Source organism: Mytilus edulis, chromosome 9 (genome assembly GCF_963676685.1).
Source record: "Mytilus edulis chromosome 9, xbMytEdul2.2, whole genome shotgun sequence".
Classification (NCBI taxonomy): Eukaryota; Metazoa; Mollusca; class Bivalvia; order Mytilida; family Mytilidae; genus Mytilus; species Mytilus edulis.
This window is the reverse complement of record NC_092352.1, coordinates 12,961,497-12,985,548: the sequence shown is the minus strand read 5'-3', so window position 1 is coordinate 12,985,548 and position 24,052 is coordinate 12,961,497. Positions and strand designations below refer to the sequence as shown.

The 24,052-nt window shown below is 32.2% G+C and overlaps 1 protein-coding gene across 2 annotated transcripts; it reads left to right on the top strand.

Moving 5' to 3' along the window:
* The first annotated feature begins 12,350 nt into the window (after nucleotides 1-12,350).
* LOC139489526 (ependymin-related protein 1-like) lies at nucleotides 12,351-21,014 on the top strand. Of its 2 annotated transcripts, none has more exons than XM_071276023.1 (5): nucleotides 12,351-12,808; nucleotides 16,236-16,317; nucleotides 17,434-17,544; nucleotides 19,496-19,647; nucleotides 20,836-21,014. In XM_071276023.1, exons 1-5 carry the CDS (start codon nucleotides 12,524-12,526, stop codon nucleotides 20,908-20,910), a joined length of 705 nt encoding a protein of 234 aa, XP_071132124.1. In that variant the 5' UTR covers nucleotides 12,351-12,523; the 3' UTR covers nucleotides 20,911-21,014. The 2 variants fall into 2 exon arrangements, with proteins under 2 accessions (XP_071132124.1, XP_071132123.1); XM_071276022.1 differs by having other exon boundaries at nucleotides 12,372-12,808; nucleotides 17,434-17,548; nucleotides 19,500-19,647.
* Nucleotides 21,015-24,052: the final 3,038 nt, after the last annotated feature.

Sequence of the window (24,052 nt, the reverse complement as noted above, 5' to 3'; positions counted from 1 at the left end):
CTGTTTATATGACCTCAACCCGGTTATTACCAGGGATGGGGTAATTGAAAATGTAATGGTAATTAAGTGTAATGCATTACAATTTTCCATGTAATTGAATGTAATGTGTAATTGAGCATTTTTTTAATTACATGTAATGGTAATTTAATTAATTACATTGAAAAAAGCATGTAATATATAAATTTGTTTATTAAAGTGTCACATATTGATTGCCGTAAAACATATACAACAATTATAATATTTACACATAAAACAATCAATATCCAGCCATAAATACTGACTTATGAGACACTAACATTATAAAACTTTATACAATTACTGATCAATAGTTAAAACAACTAAACATTACTCATTAAAATTATTTCTTATACTTATAAAATTTTCCTATATCGTAGTTCTTAGACTTGTAAAATTTTCTTATATCAAAGTTTTTAAAAACAAATTAAAAATCTGAATATATAATAATTTCTTGACTATGATTAAAATTGACGTAAACAATGTAATATAAAGCTTAAAAATTATTGCCTGTATTAAAATTTTCTACTGGTAAAAATATTTACGTTAAAGAACAGTTGTAAATTCTGATTAAAATAAATTTGTTATGAAAATAATTTTCTTCGAATAAAAAACTTATGTAACATTTTACACAAATATTGTTGGATACTTGAACAGTTCATGATTTGTATAAATTTATCGTCCATATCAAGATTGCTAAAGTGATCAATATATTTGGAGCATTCGGAAAATAAATTATACCGTAAGTCACTATAAAGTTCACATTCAAGAAGGAAGTGTTTTTCATTTTCTACATAACCAAGGTTACAAAACACACAGAGTCTTTCTTCTATCGGAATAGGCGGCCTGGAGTACCTGCCGATCTCGTAGGCAAGGGGTAGTGCACCGGACCGAAACAGAGCCATAGTTCGTCTTTCCGGCCTGGCCATATTTAGGCAAACATACGGTTCAGTTTATATGTGCGTAATTTATTACCATTTTGTATATTGCGCCTATCATTGAAAAGTTCTCTGTGCCACTCTGTATTGTCGAGTTCTACCAATTTTTCAATAACAGTTTTCATAACAGTTTTTATGGAATAAGACAAGTCATACACAATATCTCTAATGTTTAAACTATTTACAATTTTGTCAACTTCAAAAGCCCAGCCCTTTTTCTTCCTAGATGTCCATTTCCATATTTTATATGATGTTCTATTTTGTTCGGTGCGAAGAAGTCTACACAATAGCCTACAGTAATGTATTCGTTGTTTTGTGTGACAAGATGTGTGTAATGCTCAATTACTTTTGAATTACATTTCAATTACATGTACTTTATTGGTGTTAAAGATAAGGATTTGTGTTTAATAATATAAATTGTAAAATTATATTTATTTTTCAAATATTGATATCACATACTTTTTTAATATATGAAGTCTGTAATTCATTCTGAAGTTTTTATATTATTTATTTGACCTACATACATGACAGAATTATTTTGAATAGTCTTATAATTAAAAAAAAAGTGAGGATCAAATATTTGTGTTATTCAGTTTTTAAGAAAGATCTTTTAACTAAATAGATTGATAGGTAATTAATCACCTTGTAAAACAAAAACAAAAAAATGTGTCACTTTGAAAAATCTTTCCTAGATACTTCATTTAGAATTTAAAATCACTGCACACAATTATTTTGTCTAATTAGTATACACAAAAGGATTATAGAAATAAAAATTAAACAGCTGTGAAAACAAACAGCAACTAATCAAATTAAAATGTCCAGGGGCAATGCCACTATTACATGTATTTCATCTAATTAGCAAAATATTGCTAGTATTTAGACATTATATACATTGTTTGTACTAAAAATTATTTTCAATATTGTGACAAGCACACTTTTTAATATTTTTAAAGTAAAAAAAAAATATTATTAATTTATTTATGATTTCTTGATTTATGTTTGAGATGTCAAAATACCCCTTGATGTATTGACAAGTTAATAGGAACAAATTCCCTCTCCTATCAATATGATGATCTTCTGATCAAGCAATATCAATACACATGTGTTCCTGTCGAAAGACTTTTTAGAATTGCTGTCAAATTGTTCAGATCAGAGAGATTCAGACTAAATGACAAAACATTAAAATAACTAATGATTATCAAATGCAACGCTTAAACTATGGTTACATGAATATTTTACACATGCATGTATAATATTGTTAAAAAATATGATGAAATGTAATGTGTAATTTAATTAATTACTTTAGTAAAGTAATTGTAATTTAATTAATTACATTTCAAAAACTGTGTAATGTGTAATTAGTGTAATTGATCATTTTTGCAATGTAATGTGTAATTTAATTAATTACATTCCAATGTAATTGACCCCAAGTCTGGTTATTACACTATAGATTAGTGACGAATATTGACTTATTTTCGTATATTTGCTTACTATTTCAAATTACCAAATTAGATGGACAAAAACTGTGCCTGTAAAAATGATCTTCAAAAATGCTGGTATGACTGAAACTGTCAGACAACTAAGGTTAATGCCCTGAAATGAAGATTTTAAAATTATTTTTAGAGTTTTGATTAATACTCTTGAAAACTATGATAAAATAGACAGAAACTGTTGACAACAAAAATGATCATTGAAAATATATACAAAAATGACCTAAAATGAGGGTTTGTGCCCGTTTTTGCCTGTTTTTGCTTATTATCTTCACAAGAAGAACACATAATCATAATTTGTAAACAACATGACCAACCGTATGATATCTTTGTGGGTATTCAAGGTCGTTAAATACACCCGTAGTAGTATACAAGAAAATGGTAGTTGCAGTACAAGATCTACAATAATGTTATACAATTGGACCAGATAAAAGTTTTTGCACTTAAGCACTTCTGCTGGTTTGTTATCTCGAAAACTGTTATGGTTATAATGAAAGTTAAGAGTAAATTGGTAAACAACTGGTCTTTGATGTTATGCTGACCTGTTAGTGGAGAATTATTTAAATTACGAGCAGGTTTGGTGCTTTGACGATTTTACCAAAAGAGTAATCCTGATTTTTTTCGTCAATTCGTGATATGAAGAAAAAAGTAATTTACCCCTCCCTCGTTTTTGATGACTTGAATGCTCTCAACAATATGTACATTTAACAAGTTATTTGTTCCTTAAGAAATATTAGTTTATTGAGAAAAGGATAACAATAAATGTAAGAATGCTATATCCTTGCCAGATGTGGAATTAACATTCTTCGGGGGCTTTTGTTTTCGTTTTGGTCATTGCGTAGTATGTCTGCCGCGGTCAAGTTGCTACTTTCGATTACCAGTACTTTTGATACAATTTTTACATTTAGAAAGTAACTCATTACGTACGTTAGATTTTTGTTAGGTCAATATTCAGTATCTTGTTAGTATTTTAAATATTGTAAAAAGTCATAAGAGGTTTTTAAAATATACAGCCAAGTCCGTTTGGATGTTTGGGATACACATATAAATAACCATCCTGTTTTTCATTTATTTTTGTTTGACATACATTTTTGTATTCCATTCATCCATAATAAAATTGAGAATGGAAATGGGGAATGTGTCAAAGAGACAACAACCCGACCAAATAAAAAAACAACAGCAGAGGGTCACCAACAGGTCTTCAATGTAGCGAGAAATTCCCGCACCCGGAGGCGTCCTTCACTGGCCCCTAAACAAATAAAACTGAATCATAAACATCAGTAATACTATCCACATTTTCAAATGATTAACTAAATGCTTTCATTGCTTCGAATGAAGTAATCATAGCAAATCAAATTATCTTTTGGTTTATAATCCAAATACAGAATCGTCAGCAAACCGTACAATATGCTCACAAAATACACAAAAAGGTAGAAAAGCCTTAGTCTTTCAAAAATTCAAAAGTTTTATAAATTATCATGAGACAACATCTATGTGACCATCATTTATTAAGGTACTTTGAAATACATTTCACCAAACAACATTTTAACATCAAGAGAAGTGGTATGTTTGTAGTATAAAGAAGTAGTGAGTGTAGTGGCATTGACACCTGCGTTTTGTGTCCTGGAACAATGGGAAAACACATGTATTAAGACAGTGCACTGCTGACATTATGATGTTGATAACGATTCCCAAACCAAAGCCTTTCTAAATGCAACAATTGTGTATCCAAGACAGCCCACTTTTGAAGCCTTAAGTCTAGCAGTATTATGTATCGATGCCTATAAAAATATAAGTATCAGCACATTGTATCCATCCGTCTGTCAGGAAATTTATATATGTATGCTTCATTGTTTCAATCTGACAAGAAATATGTAATTAAATGATCTTCTCTTTTTTTTCATTGCATCTGTCTTACAAGTATCAAATGACCCTTTTTGCTTGCACTTTTCTTCAAATTCGGCTGCCAGGTGTGAGCTGACCTTTCTGTATGCTTTTTTTTTTAAAGATTCGTTTGGTCGGACAGGTATCAAATCATTCTATCCGTATGTATTATTGTTTTGATCTTCTTGAAAAAAAATATTTCTCTCAGTAAGATTCATTTCTTGAAGCCGTCTATTTGCCCACCCCACACCCATCCGATAGGTGCCAGATGACTCTGTAAGATTTCTTTCACATAAGTTTGACATGTATACTATGACCCTCTCTATAACATCCCCTCCACATTCGTCTGATAGGTACTAGATGTTTCCTTTGTATGTTTTCTTTCACATCCCTCTGACATGTATCAAATGGCCCACTTTGTATGCTTTATTTTTAAAATTCGTCCGACAGGTACTTGTTTTAGATTGCACATTGGTTATTTCCGTCTGCTAGTAAAACATGATCCCATTTGCATTCTTTATTGTTCACATCCGTCTGTCTGGTATCTGATGACCCTATTTGTATGCTTCATAATCATTGCTCGCATTTATCTGACCTCTATCTGTACGCTTTATTGTTCGAACCCATCTGAGAGGTATACTATGACATTATCCGTATGTTTCTTGTCATTGATCAGTAAGAATGGAGCTTCAAATGTTTGGTCTTATTTTAAGGATTTTCTTTGCCCGACAAGTGCACGATACATTGATCTCGTTTGTTTCGTCTAAATTAACCAAATCATTGGTGGGTTTAAGTTTTCTATTTTGTTCAGTTTTTCATTAGTTAACAATGTTATAGGTCAACATTGGTATATCTGTATGCTCTTGACCTCACATCCACCGTTCAGCATTAAGGGGTTTATTGGTCGACCTACTAAACTATTGTAAACCGTCGTGTTACTCATTGCAAGTAAAATCACGGTAATAAATTACAATTGTATGTAACGATCAAAGAAAACAAGACAGGATTGGGGTTGCGACAAGTGGGACTAAACATTGTATCTAAGGTTTGAAACTAAGTTTTGCCTATATGCAAATCCGGGATACGTGCCATACCGAATTAAACTTAGTACCAGGTTTGTACTAACATGAGCAACACGACAGCTGCCACATGTGAACAGGATCTGCATAGTATCGCGGGGCAATTGATATGACCCCCAGTTTTTGCTGTTGTTCGTGTTGCTCAGTCTTCAGTTTTGTATGTTTTGTATTGTGTGCTAGTTTTTGTCTGTTTGTCTATTTCTTTTTAAGTCGTGACTTTTTCAGTTTATTTTCGACTTATCAATTTTAATGTCCTTTCGGTATCTTTCGCCTCTCTTTTATAAAAAGACCTCGCTCCTATATGAAACGCGAATATTTATTACATATTGTTTATGATTGGTAGATTAATTTTATTATAATGCTTTGTCGATTACAATTGTTCTTCCTGATACGTCTACTGGTTTTGAATCGACATAGTTTACCGCTGTTCAAATCTCATAAAGTGAAAACAATATCTGGGGGAATATATTTGTGCGCTTCTTTGTTACACATTGTTTGTTTTTACAGTGATTGAGATTATAACACAATGTTGACTGCTGTGTCCCTATTTTTAACAGTTTTACCTTTTATGTCTGTTTGTTCAGTTCACAATCGTTGTCAATATAATGGAATTTTATACGACTGTCATACAAGTGAGAGGTTTAGCTAGCTGTAAAACCAGGTTTAATATACCATTTCTACATAAGAAAATGTCTGTTCAAAGTCAGCAATATGACAGCTGTTATCCATTCGTTTAATGTGTTTGAGCTTTTGATTTTGCCATAAGCGAAGGGACTTTCCGTTTAGAATTTTCTTTGGAGTTCGGTAATTTTGGAGATTTTGTTTTTGAACTCGTTATTAGTGTGTCGATATGGTTAACGTTTCGTTCTATATATGCATTCAAGGCCCACCATGGGTATCTATATACAATTATACAATTATTCAATAGTTGTATTGGACACACTCAATTAATTATCAGATCATTTTAAGATCTTAGACCGCGAAAGCATGTCAGTAAGTTTTGACATCGACACACAATTGAGCACTGAACACAAAGAATTTTGTGAAGAATGAGTGATACTCTCTCTTTAAACAATATACGATTTTACAATGAATACGTCATTACTGAGAAAAGGGAAGTTTACAGTGGGGAATCGTCATATTTGTCAAAGATTTAAATTGAAGGCGTCCAACATCATCATATGATAACAATATTTGAGTTGTTGAATTCAAATATTTATCAAAGGTACTAGGCTTATAATTTGATACGCCAGACGAGCGTTTCATCTACATTATACTTATCAGTGACGAGCAGATCAAAATAGTTAGAAAGCCAAACAAGTAATAGTATAAAGTTGAGAGTATTCAGGGCCCAAAATTCTAAAAAGTTGTGCAAAATACGACTAAGGTAATCTATGCCTGGGATAAGAAAATCCTTAGTATTTCGAATAATTCATACTTTAGCAAACAGTTTATTTAAAACAATTACCATTATAATTGGTATTCATGTCTACACCGAAATGCCAACTAATGGATTGGTGATTCCATCGGGGACGAAACGTCCACCAGCAGTATCATCGACCCGGTGGTGTGAATATTTATCAAAGGTACCAGGTTTATAATTTGATACTCCAGACGGACAATTGGTCTATACAAGACTCATTATGCAGTTACGCTCAGATGAAAATAGTTGAAAGCCAAACAAGTGTAATAAAATTAACGGTACCAATTTTCTTGCACCAGATGCGCATTTCGACAAAACATGTCTCTTCAGTGATGCTCGTGGCCAAAATATTTGAAATCCAAAGCTTATATAAAAGATGAAGAGCTATAATCCAAAAGGTCCAAAAAGTATAGCCAAATCCGTGAAAGGAATCAGAGCTTTGCATGAGGGAGATACATTCCTTAATTTATAATTATTTCTAATATTTTGTAACAGCAAATTTTAATAACACAAAAAATCCGTATTTTCATGCCAGTACCGAAGTTTGAAGAGCATTGAGAACAAAAAATTCCAAAAAGTTGTGCCAGAGATGGCTAAAGTAATCTATGCCTGGGATAAGAAATGAGATAATATTGTAAATAAATTAAGAGTACATCTGTAAAACCTGATTATATAAAATGGAAGATATTGTAACCTTGAAATGGATTTATGGCAGTGTTATTTGCGTAACGTTAACTCTTTTGAAAAGATTGTTTGTTTACCTGGATTCTCGATTTGAATACGAAAACCATATTTGATTAAATAATCAATTACCATGATAGTTTTATTAAACTCTCTGATAAAAGTGAAAATAATTCGCATTAAGTAAGGTAAACATGGTTATCATATATATTAAACTATTGAACCTACTGTTCAACAAAAGAACTTCACATACTAATAATTAAGGGACATGTTATAGAGCTTTGCCCTGTATTCTAGCAGGTGAACTTTTTCTTACCTTTTAAAAGTATACATTTGTAGGGAAAGTCCGCGATTTTTTACTTATCATCAAAATATGTTCATTCACAAAGTTTTAAATTTGTATTCCTTCTAATAACGGAGAAAATCAAGTAATACAAGTTTTATGTTAAACTAGTATTCAAAAAATAAAATATCATTCGGGTGTGTATGTTCTGACATTTAGCGTTTGTGTTTTTTCACTGTATTTATCCTGTATAAGCGTAGGATTTGAACATGTCCCAATTAGCTTTTACCTGAAAGTTTGAGTAGTCCTAGTTTCCAGTAAACGTTTTATCAAGAACAACGGTCACGTAAACCAACGGTATTAAATTCAGCCATTCATAAAAAAAAATGTATTTAGTTCACATTCTGTCCAAACAAGCCACCTCACAGCGCAAGTGCGAGTAGAAACCCTTTATGAAAGAATGTAAAAAAACGTGCACTGTATGGTAAACAGTTATAACTGATTACAAAAGAACAAATTATATATACCAAATCATTCAACAACAGTTACGGAAAAGTTTATTAAGCAAAATGGAAATATACAAAAAAATCAATGTACATTGCTTTATGACTTATTTTAAACATGCCCAATTTGCTCCTGTATTCTGTTTATAAATGTAAAGATCCGGTAAATGAAAGATCATTCATCGATTATTTGTTCTAGACTCATAACGAATTTTTAAAACGCGCAAAAAGGACTTAGTTTAGCATATATACATGCATTGTATTTTATACATATACTTAAACATGTTATGTACAAAGTGTAATGTTGTACATACTTATCTTAAATTGTCCGTTTATAAATTTTGAAATTATTAAGAAACTAAGGTTACAACTCCCTCAGGCAAAGTTGACTTTAGACGAATTTGGCTATATATTTTAGGTATTTTGACATAAAGCCCTACAGCGGTTTCGGTACTTATACATCCTAGGATTTCAAATGTATGGCTTTGAGCGTTCCTGATGAAGGGAAACCCAGAAAAGCGCTTCGGACGCATGAAATTATTTAACGTGTTGTTTTCAATATTTTGTAATGCATATGTAAGAAATTAAAACCTTAACACAACATTATATTAGTGGAAGATATTAGCAAGCAAAATCGAGGGAATTATGCAAATGATGATACAAGCATGAAAGTTAGCACGAAGCATCATTTTTATGTACTTTTTAAGATGAAATTGCTGGCCATGAAAAAAAAACATTTTTTTAAGATGGCCACGGCCTTTTTCAAAAATGGCTGTTTTTTCGAGTTCAAAAATACTTAATTTTCTACAAAACTTGTTCCTTGACCTTCTTTTAGTGAAAAATATGATATGGTTTGGTGGCGACATTCCTTGCATTTGATGTATTTAATAGAAATAAAAATTTGACTCTTCATGGTTTGCGCATGCGCGAAAATATAACAAAACTCACAATAAACATTCGAACTATTTACTATTTATTTGGTGCTTTTGAATTTTTAATGATATTATGAATTGGTTTGATAAAATTATTTAAGGTTATGAAACAAATACGTTTATCAATTTTGCACATGCGCAAACTATTTATATACATACAGAGCGATTTGCACCCATTACCAGGGCACACTGATGTAAATCATAGTTCATGTTTGTAACAGAGGATGATTTGAATTTCGTAAAAATACCTTGGTCGTCATTTCATTCCTCTAAAAAATTATACTCTTCTATTCAATTATGTTATATGATGACACTGTTTGAAAACACGTCCATTCAGTTGAATTGATCAATCATAATATGGATAGGTGAAAAAAGTGGTTATTTTTTCAAAATCCCGACCAAACATCAATTATAGTTGCAGATCAACCACTTTTGGTATTTTGGGTAAGTAAGTCCAGTATGAATGCATGGCCAGATTTGTACGGAGAAGATAAGTTTATCGTTATGTTTGGTGGACAGTACATTAAAATAGTTTGTTTTAAAATTCATGGGGATATATTGCCTGAAAGTTGATGAACTTGCGCCCTCACTGAAGCCGACATTGAAACCCCTAGAATGTCATATTATTTTCATATATATTAAATTGAACCTAGGTCTAGACATGCGAATCATTTTGCTTGAACCATTAATGTCTAAACGCAGAAAATACATCTCATGACTCTGTGTGGTTCAATTATTTGATAGACTGGTGCAAGGAAAGACAGTCATCTCGACCATAGTTTTATATCTGTAGTAAAATTATGAATTTAGAACTTTTATTCTTCCGGCGGTACGCCCATCTTATGAGTCAGATATCGTACCTCACAAACAGTCCATATCAAGCATGATACCGTATTTTTTGGGTCCAGATCATGAAAGTTATGTTCGACGGTAACGGATCCATCTCCGAGATGTGGCTTCCCTTCACGAGCATCAACATTAAGGTGCCAACGGTAATTTAACTGTTCGTAAAAACAGCAAGTTTTTTTTTCTTATATCACAATTGATCAGGGACAACCACAGTATAATGCAATTGTGAAGGGCGATGTTGGTGCCACCGTAGATCCCCTTGAGACGATGGATGGATGGATGTCAGTAGACTGGTATATGAATTTGAACGAAATAGTGGTTTAAGTCATTTTAAAACAGATGGACGTCATCATGAAGACTCTATGAAAACACAAAAGGATTTTTTTTAAAAGAGTCAAAGGCTTTCTGAAGTTATGACCGAGTTTGGAAATCCATCTTCTGATTTTACTTTTTTCTACAACAATCGTAAGATTTGTACAAAATTGATTGTTTTAAGGAAATTATTGACTCAAAGGCAGGTGAGATATGTATATAAACTCCAAGATATTGGGTTCGAATAATTCGAAAATCTTTTAAAGTAAATGCAAAACGAAGGAAAATCTGCTTTTCATACCCAGATAAAAAAGAACGATTTCCTATTGTAGCCGTTAAATGTATCTGGAAATGACTATGTCAAAAAACAAAGCTAAGGAACATGAAAAGTGATTGCGATCTTTTTTTCTAGAATTTTCATTTTCTGTCAAATTAGACAGTTTGACTTGGAAGATTTCTTTATCCATGAAAAAAAAATTACTTCTCTGTTCTTGTCTAAGGATGTCACTTTAAACCTTGTTATTAAATTGCAGCAAATGGGTATACTTGAAACATTGTGCAAGTTGCCGTCAACTGATCCAAATTCTGATGCATTTCCATTTGGGGGACCATCAACGGTCAATTCCATGCCACCACGTGCAAAACTATTTGATGATTATGCAATCGATGTCAAAACGCCTCACATACAATCTTGCATTGATAAGTATTGAAGAGTAGACATTGTAATTGATGTTTACTAAATGAATAATTTAACGGCTGGACCGAGAAAAGGCAAGGAGCTGGTGTTAGACGAAAAGTTGTTGGTTCTGATAGAACGTCAAGGATTTGGATTCGTTTTTTTGTATAGATGAGAAAACGGAATGATTCAGTTTTGTTGCCGACAGAATTGCTTCTTTAGAGACTTATGAAAATGTTTATGTTACTCAAGGTGAAATATTCTTTTCAATTTCAATACGGATACTTCCCAGCTATCCCTTTATAACCAACAATAAGCAGATACACGTATGTTTGTCCATGATAAGCTGGCTGCTGAAAATGGTTGATAAAAGTAATTTTAAGTAGTACTGATACAGATGTAATAGTATAAGGATTGCAGATCTCGTAGTATTAGGTATGGACAAAGTGGTGGTAGGTTTTTAAGGGAATAAAGACTTTCGATGGCTTCATGTTTATGACATATCAAATGTGCTTGGTCATCGTGCAGCTGCTATTATTTCCTTCCATGTATTCTGTGACACTATGTCAGCGTTTGGTGGGAAAGTGAATAGGTCAGCTTGGCAGACATTGAAATTATTTCCAGATGTAAAGGATGTTGTTCGCTTGAGTTTTGTATGAAGATAGAGACATGGACATCATAGAAGCATTTGCTTGCATTATGTACGGTAACATCAACATTTGCTGTAAACAAGGCACGATTTGTCAATTATGTATTGTTTTATCATACTTAAGGAACTGTTATTTATGTTTTATCAACATTGACTTTGGATTATACCTATAGCACAGCTTTCAAAGGATTTACGAAATGAAGCGAACTGGATATGATGCCATTTTTAAAATAAGCGGTGGCCATCTTGAAAAAATGAAAATTTTTTATGGCCAGCACCTGATTTTTTTTTAATTATCGTTCAGTCAACCTCTATAACAAATTTCATGCTTGTATCACGATTTGCACAATTATCTCCACAATATCTCCCACTATATATTGTCAGTTGTGTATTATCGTTACAACTATTCTTGACTTGTTGTGCGTTTCTTTATACTTATTGTATTTGTTTGATCTTTCGCATATGAAATATATTTGTTTGAAAAAAAAAATCCCAAATGCGCAAGTAAGCTGATGGCAAATCTTAAAACCTTTCTTAGATACTATTTGATCTCTTTTCATTCGAGCGTCACTGATGAGTCTTGTGTAAAAGAAACGCGCGTACGGCGAACGGAATTTGTATCCTGGTATCTATCTATGATGAGTTTATATACTGCACACCTAAATGGATAGCCCTATCTACTTGACCCGAAATACATCAATACCTGATTGTACAATAACTGTTACATAATTTATCTTCATTATGATGAGTTATAGACATTTTTATAACTATATTTATCGTTGTGTTAAACTTTCTGTGACCCACAAAATATGTATGCAGCAAGAGGAGAGGGGTTAATACTGATTGTGGTGCTAACAAGTCTACGTGCATCGATATCGACTCCTGTATGTTGTGCTCCAGACCAATGGGAAGGACGTCTGTATGTAGACTTTTTTGTTTTTCCATATGCAGTTCATACCTACGGTATGGCTGATGTTGCTTACGATTTTATAAATTCTAGAACTGTTATAAATGCAACACTAGTCGGAGAGAGTCCTTTTGCGGATCCAAAAAAGAAGCAGTATTCAGCATTATATCTCGAAGACTATAAGAATGTAAGTACAATGTATGATCTCGGGGTTTGATTTTCTGTGCAGACATATTTAAACGTTTGAACATTTGAAATATAATGTAGGAAGGCTTTTCTACATCAAGAATAGATTACATAAGCTGGTCAATGCTCTTCAACTTCGTACCTTATTTTGTCTTTTTAAGTTTTTTTAAATCGACATCATAACCATCCCTTTGGATCATAGTCATAAATTATATTTTAAAAAAATATATGCGCATGAGATTATCAGTAAATACAAGATTAGTGGACACTGACACGTCTCGCTTCTAAGTTGAATTCCTAATCAAATGTTAATACGGTTTTTTTAGATATGGGTTAGGTCTTATTATGTGTATCTAGAATGCTATTTGTTGATCAATAAACCATTCAAAAGTAAAAGCACAAATATACTGAACTCCGAGGAAATTTCAAATCACAAGTACGTATTTGACATACTAATTATTTCAACCCGAGCGCAACTGACGCGTCTTGCGAAGACAAACCGCGCGTTTCTCATATCAAGTTATAATCCTGATATCTTTGAGGAGTTGTCACTTAACCTCGACTGTGATCCGGTAATGAGGATTTTTACAACTCTGAATAACTATTAGTATCAGATACCAATACATAATACTTTGTAAGTTAGTCTGATTATCGGGATTTTTATCTGGCTGATCAGAGTATCATCCTTTAATAAGTAGTGCTCTGGTTAAATTCTGATTTAGGTCTGTAAATCAGCAGCCGCGAATTGCACATGTCATGTCGAGGATATTTTGTCTAAGAATATAATGAGGGGAAAATATTGACCAATGTCGTATAATATTGACATTAATTTTAAACCATTACATATTTATTTTGGTAACTTTGTTTTGTATATATTTATTGCAAAATAGTGGAATATGTTAAGATTTATGAAATGATTCAAAAAGTAAATTATCAACACAAGTTTACAGAGGTTTAAAACCTTTTAAATGTAGCTTTATTAAGTTTGATAACTATTGAAATACTTAATCTATTTTTAAATAATTTTACGTTCTCGAACAATAATGCAAATTTGCATTAATTACAAGTGTAACTGGTTGCCCGGTAACACAGTTAATGTCCTTAAATAAGAAAAAAATACAGAACTTCTAGGAAAAGTTATTTTAAAGTTATACAGTAGAAAACAAAGTATAAACACAAACTATGATCAAGGTTTTTTTAATGTGTATTTTTGTTAACTTTTGAGAAGTTGAGAGTTGTCTCATTGACAATCATACCACATCCTTTTATTTTATATTCATACATCAGCTTCTTTTGCAGACTGAAAATTAGTTAACATTATTATTTAACGTCACGTTCCGATATGAAGATGATGTACTCACACGAAATAATTCATTCAAAGTTTGATTACTCTGTAAAACGCATCGATCCCACTGAAACTGAAATAAAGTAAAAAAACGGATACAATTAAGCATGTCTCATATATTGACTTACATCTATAATCCGTTTGAAATAATTCTTAAAATTTCATTTTTAAAGACAAATATTTTTTTTCTTCCTGTATGTTAATGTATGATATATACGAACTCTGACTATGCATATCATAATTTTAAACCTATAATAAAAAAAGTTACTCATTAGGTCTCTATGTTACTTCAATTTATTTTAATATAAAATACTCAATGGAGTACGTATGAGTAGTGTAACAGCCTTCCATTCAAAACAAAAACATTAGACATGTGCTCTAAACCTGTTTTATTGTACCATGTGACTTTACTCATTTAAATAACTCTGGTCATGTGATTACTGAGCTTTCTGTATTCAATGAAAAGTACAAAAGCATGCACACATGACCAAAGTTATTTAAATGAGTAAAGTCACATGGTACAATGAAACAGGTTAAGAGCACATGTCTAATGTTTTTGTTTTGAATGGAAGGCTGTTACACTACTCATACGTACTCCATTGAGTATTTTATATTAAAATAAATTGAAGTAACATAGAGACCTAATGAGTAACTTTCTTGATTATAGGTTTAAAATTATGATATTCATAGTCAGAGTTCGTATATATCATACATTAACATACATGAAGAAAAAAAAATTATCTTTAAAAATGAATTTTTAAGAATAATTTTTGAAGATTTATAGAAGTCAAACGGACTATCTAGGAATAAACCATGAAGAATTGTTGAGAAAAAACTTTACCACAATAGAGATGATTTCAAGTTCCCAATTGTGATTTCCATATTTATGTAGCAATACTTGAACCGCCTGCATATGTAGTATCAAACGCACAGATTACATGATATTCCAAAGCTTAAGTTTCCTATCACGATCTCTTTGATAGAATGTTGCCTCTTAAAAAGAAGTTTATATGCCAAAAGTTAAAAGGAGCTTTTAAAAGTTGAAATCATTATTTCGAATATTCACGGATGCCATCCCGATTGCGTTGAAGTTAAGGAATATCTGTTTCCCAAATGAAGATGGATATGTTTCAATTATCGTTACATCAATAAGGAAAGTGGCCGACCGTTTAGATTTAACATTGAGTTCGTGCTAACACCAGCAGCAAAACGGGTTACTAGATGTGCAGTATTATCTCCTTGCGTCACTCCCGGTGTTTGTTGTGTTATTGAGCCTATAGTTTTTATGTTGTATACAGTGGTTTGGCGATTTGTCGTTTTTCGGAGTTTGCCATGTCATTGTCAGTTCTTTTCCGATTAATAAGTGTTTGATTTTCCGCTTGGTATTTTTTTTTTTGTAAGTATGTGAGTTTGAGATGTTTTTCGTCTAGGTACTTTTATGAATTAAGATCTACTCTAAACTCAATTTGTTAACTAATTTTATATTTCAAAAGGCTAATGGCGCTACAAGGCAGCACTCGCACCCACAAAGTGGACTGGGATTAATATAAGATGCAATAACTTGTTCCCCAATACACTCTAAATGAAGAAGTTTAAACTACTAATATACTGATTTTTGTTTAAATTTAGCTTTTGGATAAAAATTGTGCAAATGAAACAAATTTCGTAAAGAATATAAACAATTGTTTACAAGTGTAAATGAAATAATCTCAACAATATACTGTGGGAAAAAGAGAAAAAAAAAAGAAGAAAGAAAGAAAGATAAAAGAAAAAAACAATATACTCTCTTGTCGGCTGTCACATATGGAATAGGGATCTGTTTACCCTTTGGGAGGATCTGAGATCACCTCAAGTGGCGGTGCTTGTGTTGCTTTGTTTCATTTTCTATGTTGTGTCTTCGTTGTGTACTCTTATTTGTCTGTTTGTCTTTTCATTTTTTGCCATTTCGTTTATGCCAGTTTATGGTAAATGAATATTGAATATCATTAATATTCATGAAAATTCTGCGATTTGATCAAAGTTTGATCGTAATGCAGAATGGTAAATATCATCATTTAAATTAAAACGATGATTGCAATTTCAGTATTATAGATATGAATTAGAAAACGGTGTACACTGCGATATAACAAAGTTGGATGTCAATATAACTAAACAGTGTATCCAAGGTAAGAAATAATTTTCTCGTTTAGTATAAAGCATATGAATCTTTGATTTAAACCACTGTAAAAAAAAATTAAAAAAAGTATGGAAAATGATAAATATGACTACATGTACTTGATTAATGAATTAGAATATAAAATCGATTTGTTTATTTATTATCTTGATTTCGAAATTTGTTTGTTGGCGTATTGGCCCGATTTGTTGTTTGTTATCTCGATGCTTGTTATTTCATGGTATACGTGCAAAATAAAGGGTGCTATGATTCACCAAACTAAATTTTGAGCATGTATTTAAGTACATACGTAGGTCTAGGTCATAAATAAACCCCTTTATGTACAGACTACAACGAAATAAACTTGTAAACCTTGTAATACAAAAAGTTTTATGGTTTAGACCGACTACATCGAATATATCGCGACAAGGTCGACAACATCGCCTCATTCAGCAGATAGTGTTCTATCAAATATATTGGAATTGTAGATTAAAATTCATTTTTTAAGTGATGACAAATCGTACTTTCGCCGACACCACACAGACTACCACTTTAACTTTCAGATATGTTGCGATTAGATCATCTGTTGGTTGTTATTTTGCTTTGTCTCTTCTTGTTCGATTCACAAGATTTAGACACTGGTAAACTATTGTCGCGTTCATTTCAATTTAGACAACAAATAAACTTTGAATGCAACTTTTGAACACTAAATTTGAAAACTAATGAATATGGTGTCAAGACAACAACTAAACCAATAAATATGATATTTGTAGAAAACGAATATAAAATGTAAACATTGATAAAAGGTAGATTCGACAAGTAAATTAAAAGTGTCTGCATTTTTCATCTTCGACACAAGTGTCAAAAAGTAGGATAACAAACACATCGAACTCGGAAGAAAATTCAAAACGTAATGTCCGTAATCAAATGGCAAAATCAAAAGCTCAAACACAACGAACAAATGGATAACGACTGTCAAATACCTGACTTGGTACAGGCACATTATAGAAAAAAATCTTGTAAATATAAGTCGTTATATTAATAAAAGGACAAATGAGGGTTTCAGATATCCGGAACCGATATGTGACATGTTGTCTTTTTTTTTTTTCATTGAATTTTTATATTGAAGGTGACGATAATTTACTGTATAGTGGTATAGTCGGAGAACACATTATCACTAACACATACAACATTACTCTCGGTAAGAGTAACCCAAACATTAGAGCAACAATAGAAAGAGGTATGTATTGGTATGGCTTACAAACTAACATGATAAAAGAAAACAATCCGTGTACATTCACTCCTAGTTTTTGGCGGGGTTCGTGTTGCTAATTCTTTCGTTTTTATGTTGTGTCGTGTGTACTATTGTTTGTCTGTTTGTCTTTTGTCATTTTCAGCCTTGGTGTTGTCAGTTTGTTTTCGATTTGTGAGTTTGACTGTCCCACTGGAATCTTTCGTCCCTCTTTTTTAATCGATTTGGTCGTGTGTCAAAATGAAATAGATCTTCATTGGTTATGGTCGACTTCATTAATTCCATACTCGGTTATGTGCCGAGCTGATTTTTTATGTTATCTGAATATCAACTTTACCGTGCTCCACTTCTCAGTGCCTAATATAAGTTCCATACTTGCCAACGACCTCCCCTCGCAAAAAAATCAGTTTATAGATGTATTTAGTCAAATTTTTGTTGTGGCTTTGGAACTAGTATGACTAGTTTGTTGTTGATCTGTCAACATGCACATTTGCGTTCCGGATGGAGTTAAATCCAGAAAAGCGATTCGGACGCAAGAAATTATTAAACGTGTACAGTAGTTTTCATTTTTTTAACAACACCAATAGTTTTAAGAATCTCTTTCTTCAGAAATTGTAAATTTTAATGTTTCATATCAGTCCTAATTCTCTTTACGTTGACATTAATATATACAGTCCACCACACAGCCCTCTATTTTTCGCTCTTCTGGAGCGCTCTTTCATCTGGTATTAAATGTCAGATAAGCTAGTATTATCTAAGTACTTGTCACTTCCAATTAAATATATTATTGTTTCAATTTTTATCTGTAAAAAGTGTAACTATGTACAACATGGAGTAATATGATTCCCAACAATGTAAACACTACCTGACTACAGTTTTGTCATAGATGAAGATTTCACATTATGAATAAAAAGCTGCGCCATGAGCGCATGATACGCCCGTCACATTTTCATAGAATAAAGTTCAATTACTTTTCAATGTCATATTAGAAATCTGTCCGAAAACTGGAAAATCCCCCTTTTTAATAAATTTTAATCATTGATTTTATAGTCTGGACGTTGTGATTCAAATAGGATATGAGGTGCTTAAGTCAATACAAAATGAGATTGGTGTTTGTGACTTCTCCACAAAGCACAAACATTAAAGAGTAACTGTAAAGTGTGGTCAGCTCAGAAGTTCGAATATTCTTCCTCAGATGACTAAATGATAAAATAACAGTTTTATTTGTCCTGAATTTATTAGTGATCATTATTAATGAATGTGTGTGTAGAGTGAGAGGAGATTCTGCTAGAGTCTAAGTGAAATTTACTAAAATAATAAATTGTGAATCCTTATTTATGGATTTCCAATTCATTAGTTAAGTTTAAATGATTTTTTTTAATTTTTCATCCTCCCTTTTTTGTTCTTTAATTTATTAACTTGAATTGTGTGATACATGTAAAGTGCAAAGCAACTGACAAGATGAACTTTGAAAATGCCAATTGTCATGCAGGTTTGAATGTAAAATTGTAGCATCTATTTAAAATGCTCGTGTTTATTATAACTAGTTGAAATGTTTAAACCAAACAGCTACTTTCTGTTGATTTCTTTCTTATCCTTACAAAATGTCATGAAATTGTTTATTCTTTTATCTATATTATACACCTAAAATTATATTTCGTGTTCTGCACAAAAACAATGCCATTTATGTGTACACCCGTTTTATAACAAAGGATACAGAAATTTTCACTGTAGCTAGCAAGGTATTTGAACCGACCCAACCTGTGTAATGTTAATTTCACTGATAAAATTACAAATTTGACAAATTTTATTTAATGAATGTTGACAGCCACTAAGGTTTTATGTTGTTTTTATCTAAACAGTAGTTTTGTAAAAAAACAAAATCAATTTGAGGGCTGTGTTAAGACTGTATATTCGTTTCAGAATGTTTTTATTTTAGATAGCTGTGTTCCTGTACATTTATACGTCAATCATAAAGTAGACATGTCGACTATTGATGTTTATAATGTGACACCGGGTATTAAAGACACAAAGATATTTGACATACCTCCTCAATGTAAACATGCTAGTCCAAAACATAGAAGGACGATGGTGAGAAATGAATTCTTGCAATATGTACAAGATTAATAATTTCATGATAACAACTTTTTTTTAAAATAAACTCTTGTAACAAATTTGATCTAGGTAAACATGAAAAGCAATAATAGACAAGATTGTGGTTACGGCAATTGAAACACATCCGTCGTCATTTGAGAACCAGATACTGTAAATCAACTTATTTGCGCGCACCATTTATTTTGAGTTTAGACTTACTCGCCCATTTCACAGCGATTTAATTTCGTGATTCTCAAATTTGCTTATTATAGTTTAATAATAAAAGATCCAAGTCTTACATATTCGTTATGATTTATTCGCGTGAAAACTGCAAAAAATAGATTACTAGCGAAATTAGTCGGTTTATAGTATACTATAACCTTCAACCAAGTGTTTGTTTTATTTTCGAAGATATAATTTTAACTCACCACTTGGAACTGTTGCAATCTCTACCAAGGAAATCATGATATGAAATGCTGGCTCTGAAATAATGTATCACATTGGAGATATATACTCGATGTGCATGCGCTGCTGGAATGTTGCTACATAGAAATTGAAAAAGCTAAAATCATCTTGTCGCAAAGTTTGTTCTCAAACGACCATCGTTGTCAATTTCTAGATGGAAGCCAAAATGCGAGACGGACATATGTGTATCTGTTTGGTTTTTTTTTCTTTTTAATTTAAGTAGGATACATCCGTTCTTATAGTCGCTTGACCTTGAATTATTTGGTGAGAAGACATCATCTTCATAGTTTAAAGTAGCGTCAAATGATATAAATAGCTCTTCTGCGGTCTTTCGATGAAGATAACGTATGAAGTCTGCTACATACAGGTGAAGGAACAAGTAGAAAAAAAAGGAGAGCAGTTGGATCCCTTCTATAACTGTTTGTAGAAAACATATCCTCCAAACTTAAAGAATATTTTTTTATCTAGAAATTTTGAATATATGTTGATCAAATTTTAGAAATTTTATTTCAATACCACGTACGAAATTTTCCAGTTCTCTAAAGTTTAATCATGAGTCTTGAGAGAATAAAATTATAGCACCTATGTAACATTGTAGACTTTACTTTGGGAAAAAAATATTCAGTAAATCATTTGACGATAAAATACAGATATATTTTTTTTTTACTGAATACCAAGACTTAAGGTTATGTAAAATATACATTTGATATCTTATTTCAGGAGAGTATGCATATATTCAAATTGAAAATACGAGAAACTCTTCAGCAGGTGTTGTTTGGAGGGAGAAAGGAATGAAATGGTCAGATAGATTCAGCTAGACAAAATTTTGTTAAATGATGTGAATGATTTATTCATTTTGCCGTTTATATATTTTCAATAAATGCTGATTTCATTACAAAGGTTCTTTATTTTCTAAGGCAAGGAGTTGACTAAAATGTTGTGGACACACTGTGGTCTTTACTTAAACCCTCGCATCGGCCATTTTTAGTCTTGGAAAAAATTTAAAAAAATACAACTCATATTTATCCAAAGTCTGGGAGAGTTCGGTAGCTATAAAATCAGGTTTAACCAACCATTTTCTATTGAACTCGTCTGAATCTTGGTTGGAGAATTGAAGTTGTTTTTTCACTTGTTTTAATACTTAAAGAAGTTTTTGAATGCGTCTTTGAGTTCGTTTTGTTGTCATGTTTTTTTTATCATGACAGAGAGACCTGTCAGTAGTCAGAGAATAAACTGACAAATACTAATGTTTATTGTTTGTTTTACGTCCTTTCATTAATTTTGTATGCATATTCTGGAATTAAACAAATTAACAATAAATCCAGTTGAAAATGTAGAACATGGTCTTCTTACCATTCCGGAGTATCTAAGATCGCCCTATGTTTTGGTAGGGCTCGTGTTTTGTGTACTATTAGTTGTCTGTTTGTCTTTAACTTCTTTAGCCATGGCGTTGTAAGTAAATTTTCGACTTATGAGTTTGAATGTCCCTCCGGTATGTTTCGCCTCTCTTTGACTACTATTGTAAAAATGGTATTGTTATGCGTTTACTTTTCTACATTGGCTAGAGGTATAGGGGTAGGGTTGAGATCTCATAAACATGTTTAACCCCACAACATTTTTGCACCTGTCCCAAGTCAGGAGGCTCTGGCCTTTGTTAGTCTTGTATTATTTTAATTTTAGTTTCTTGTGTACAATTTGGAAATGAGTATGGCGTTCATTATCACTGAACTAGTATATATTTGTTGAGGGGCCAGCTGAAGGACGCCTCTGGGTGCAGGAATTGCTCGCTAAATTGAAGACCTGTTGGTGACCTTCTGCTGTTGTTTTTTCTATAGTCGAGTTGTTGTCTCTTTGACACATTCCCCATTTTCATTCTCAATTTTATGTTGAATAATGACTAAAATTCACATTGTCACATGCTACCTTTAGAGTTGTTGAAAGAGTATTGTAACGTGAAGACGAAAAAATGAGGCATCATATTAAGTGCCCAAATAATGTCTGAACATTACTGCATATTATATAGATCTTACACAGCCAAATAATGTAATTTTTTCACATGTGTTTTCGCGGGGGTCTATATAATAACTATAACAAAGTCAAATACAAAAAAAGGCTATAACAAATCATCCAGGGTCAAGTTTCCCAGACAGAGATGGAACGATCGGTACTTTAAAACGTCTGAACTTTCAACGGAAATTTAAGTCACATGTACTATAGCTACGATATTCCGGGCTTGTATATTTCCTATCATGATTTCCTCAATAGAGGGTTGCTGCTCACAATAAAGCTATTTAACCAAAAAGTTCTAAATGGTGAAGTTGAAATCATCCCTTCGTAAATTTTACGGACGCCATCACTAGTTGGTTGACCGTTATGGAATTACCGTTTCACTGATGATGTCGGAAAAATTCCGTAAGTCGTACCTACAATCCACTCCCCTTTTCACCAAGAATGTGACCTATCGAATTAAACTATTTACTAGGTGTGTAGTAACATGATCAACACGACGGGTGTTACATGTGGAGCAGGATCTGCCTACCATTCCGGAGCACCTGAGATTATCCTCAGTTTTTGGTTGGGTTCGTGTTGCTTAGTCATTAGTTTTCTATGTTGTTTCTTTTTTAATAATTATTTGTCTGTTAGTTTATCACTTTTAGAAATTTGATTCATCGATTATTTGTTATTGCATTATTTTGGAATTATAAAAGGCCAGAGACAGTGCTTGTCTTCACCTTTCTAAGATATACAGAAAGAAACTTGATAAATAGATTCGTTACCGTACTTGGTCTCCTAGTTGTCAATGCAAATTGTCATGGTAGGTTCGAAAATCTGATCAAACAAATGGAAAGAAACTTTATTGAACTAAAGAATTTACGTGTTAATACACCAGCTTTTCGGTGTAAGATCTTTCAAAAATATGAGATTCAAATTTAAGTGATGTTTTATAAATATTTTGAGACAATAATTTTATTCTGAATTTTCATTTGCAAAGACACGGGTCAGAAAGAGAAAGTAGAAATTTATGCATACATATATGTGTAATAAAAAAAGAGTATTTTATATATGCTTAATATGTTTTGATCGTAGCTCTCAATTCACAAAATTGATTGCCGTATTTTCTTTTGTTTTCAGGACATAACGCTGCAACGTATATCAGATGGGGAAAGTCCAGCTGCCCACAGGATTCAACACTTGTTTATGACGGTAATTGTATACTAGTATTCAATAAGTGATTCAGTTTTATATGTATAACGTTTTTTTAAATTTATATTGATTGCCGTATATAGTTTGGCGAAGCGTTCATTTCACACCTTCTTGCACAGCATCATCGTGTTTATAGCACAAGACCTTTCAGATTTAAATAAACATAAATAAAGGCAACAGTAGTATACCGCTGTTCAAAACTCATAAATCTATGGACAAAAACCAAAATCGGGGTAACAAACTAAAACTGAGGGAAACGCATTAAATATTAGAGGAGAACAACGACACAACATTAAAATGTAACACACACAGCAACGGACTAAGCATAAGACAAAATCTGATGAGAATAATCAATATAACATCAAAACCAAATACAAGAATTTGGGATAGAAAAGTACCGTGACACGTCTTATAGTACACTCAAATATAGGAGAAAACAAACGACACAACGGAAACACAACGCAAAAATGTCACACACACAGAAACGAACTATGATATAACAATGGCCATTTTCCTGACTTGGTACAGGACATTTTTAAAGAAAAAAATGGTGGATTGAACCTGGTTTTGTGGCATGCCAAACCTCGCACTTTGATGGCATTGTTAAATATAACATCAAAATGACAACATAATAATACAGGACCACAATACAAACAAATAGGAGAACGTATTAGGCAAAGAAACACACGAACAACAGATAACAAAAGGCATCAGGTTTAAAATTCATTACGTC

Bases quoted from the DNA above. Each gene is read 5' to 3' on its own strand.
- LOC139489526 (XM_071276023.1), top strand. From the start codon at position 12,524: ATGTATGCAGCAAGAGGAGAGGGGTTAATACTGATTGTGGTGCTAACA. The intron at 12,809-16,235 runs GTAAGTACAATG...TTGCAATTTCAG, and splicing joins ATCTCGAAGACTATAAGAAT to TATTATAGATATGAATTAGA. The intron at 19,648-20,835 runs GTGAGAAATGAA...ATCTTATTTCAG, and splicing joins CAAAACATAGAAGGACGATG to GAGAGTATGCATATATTCAA.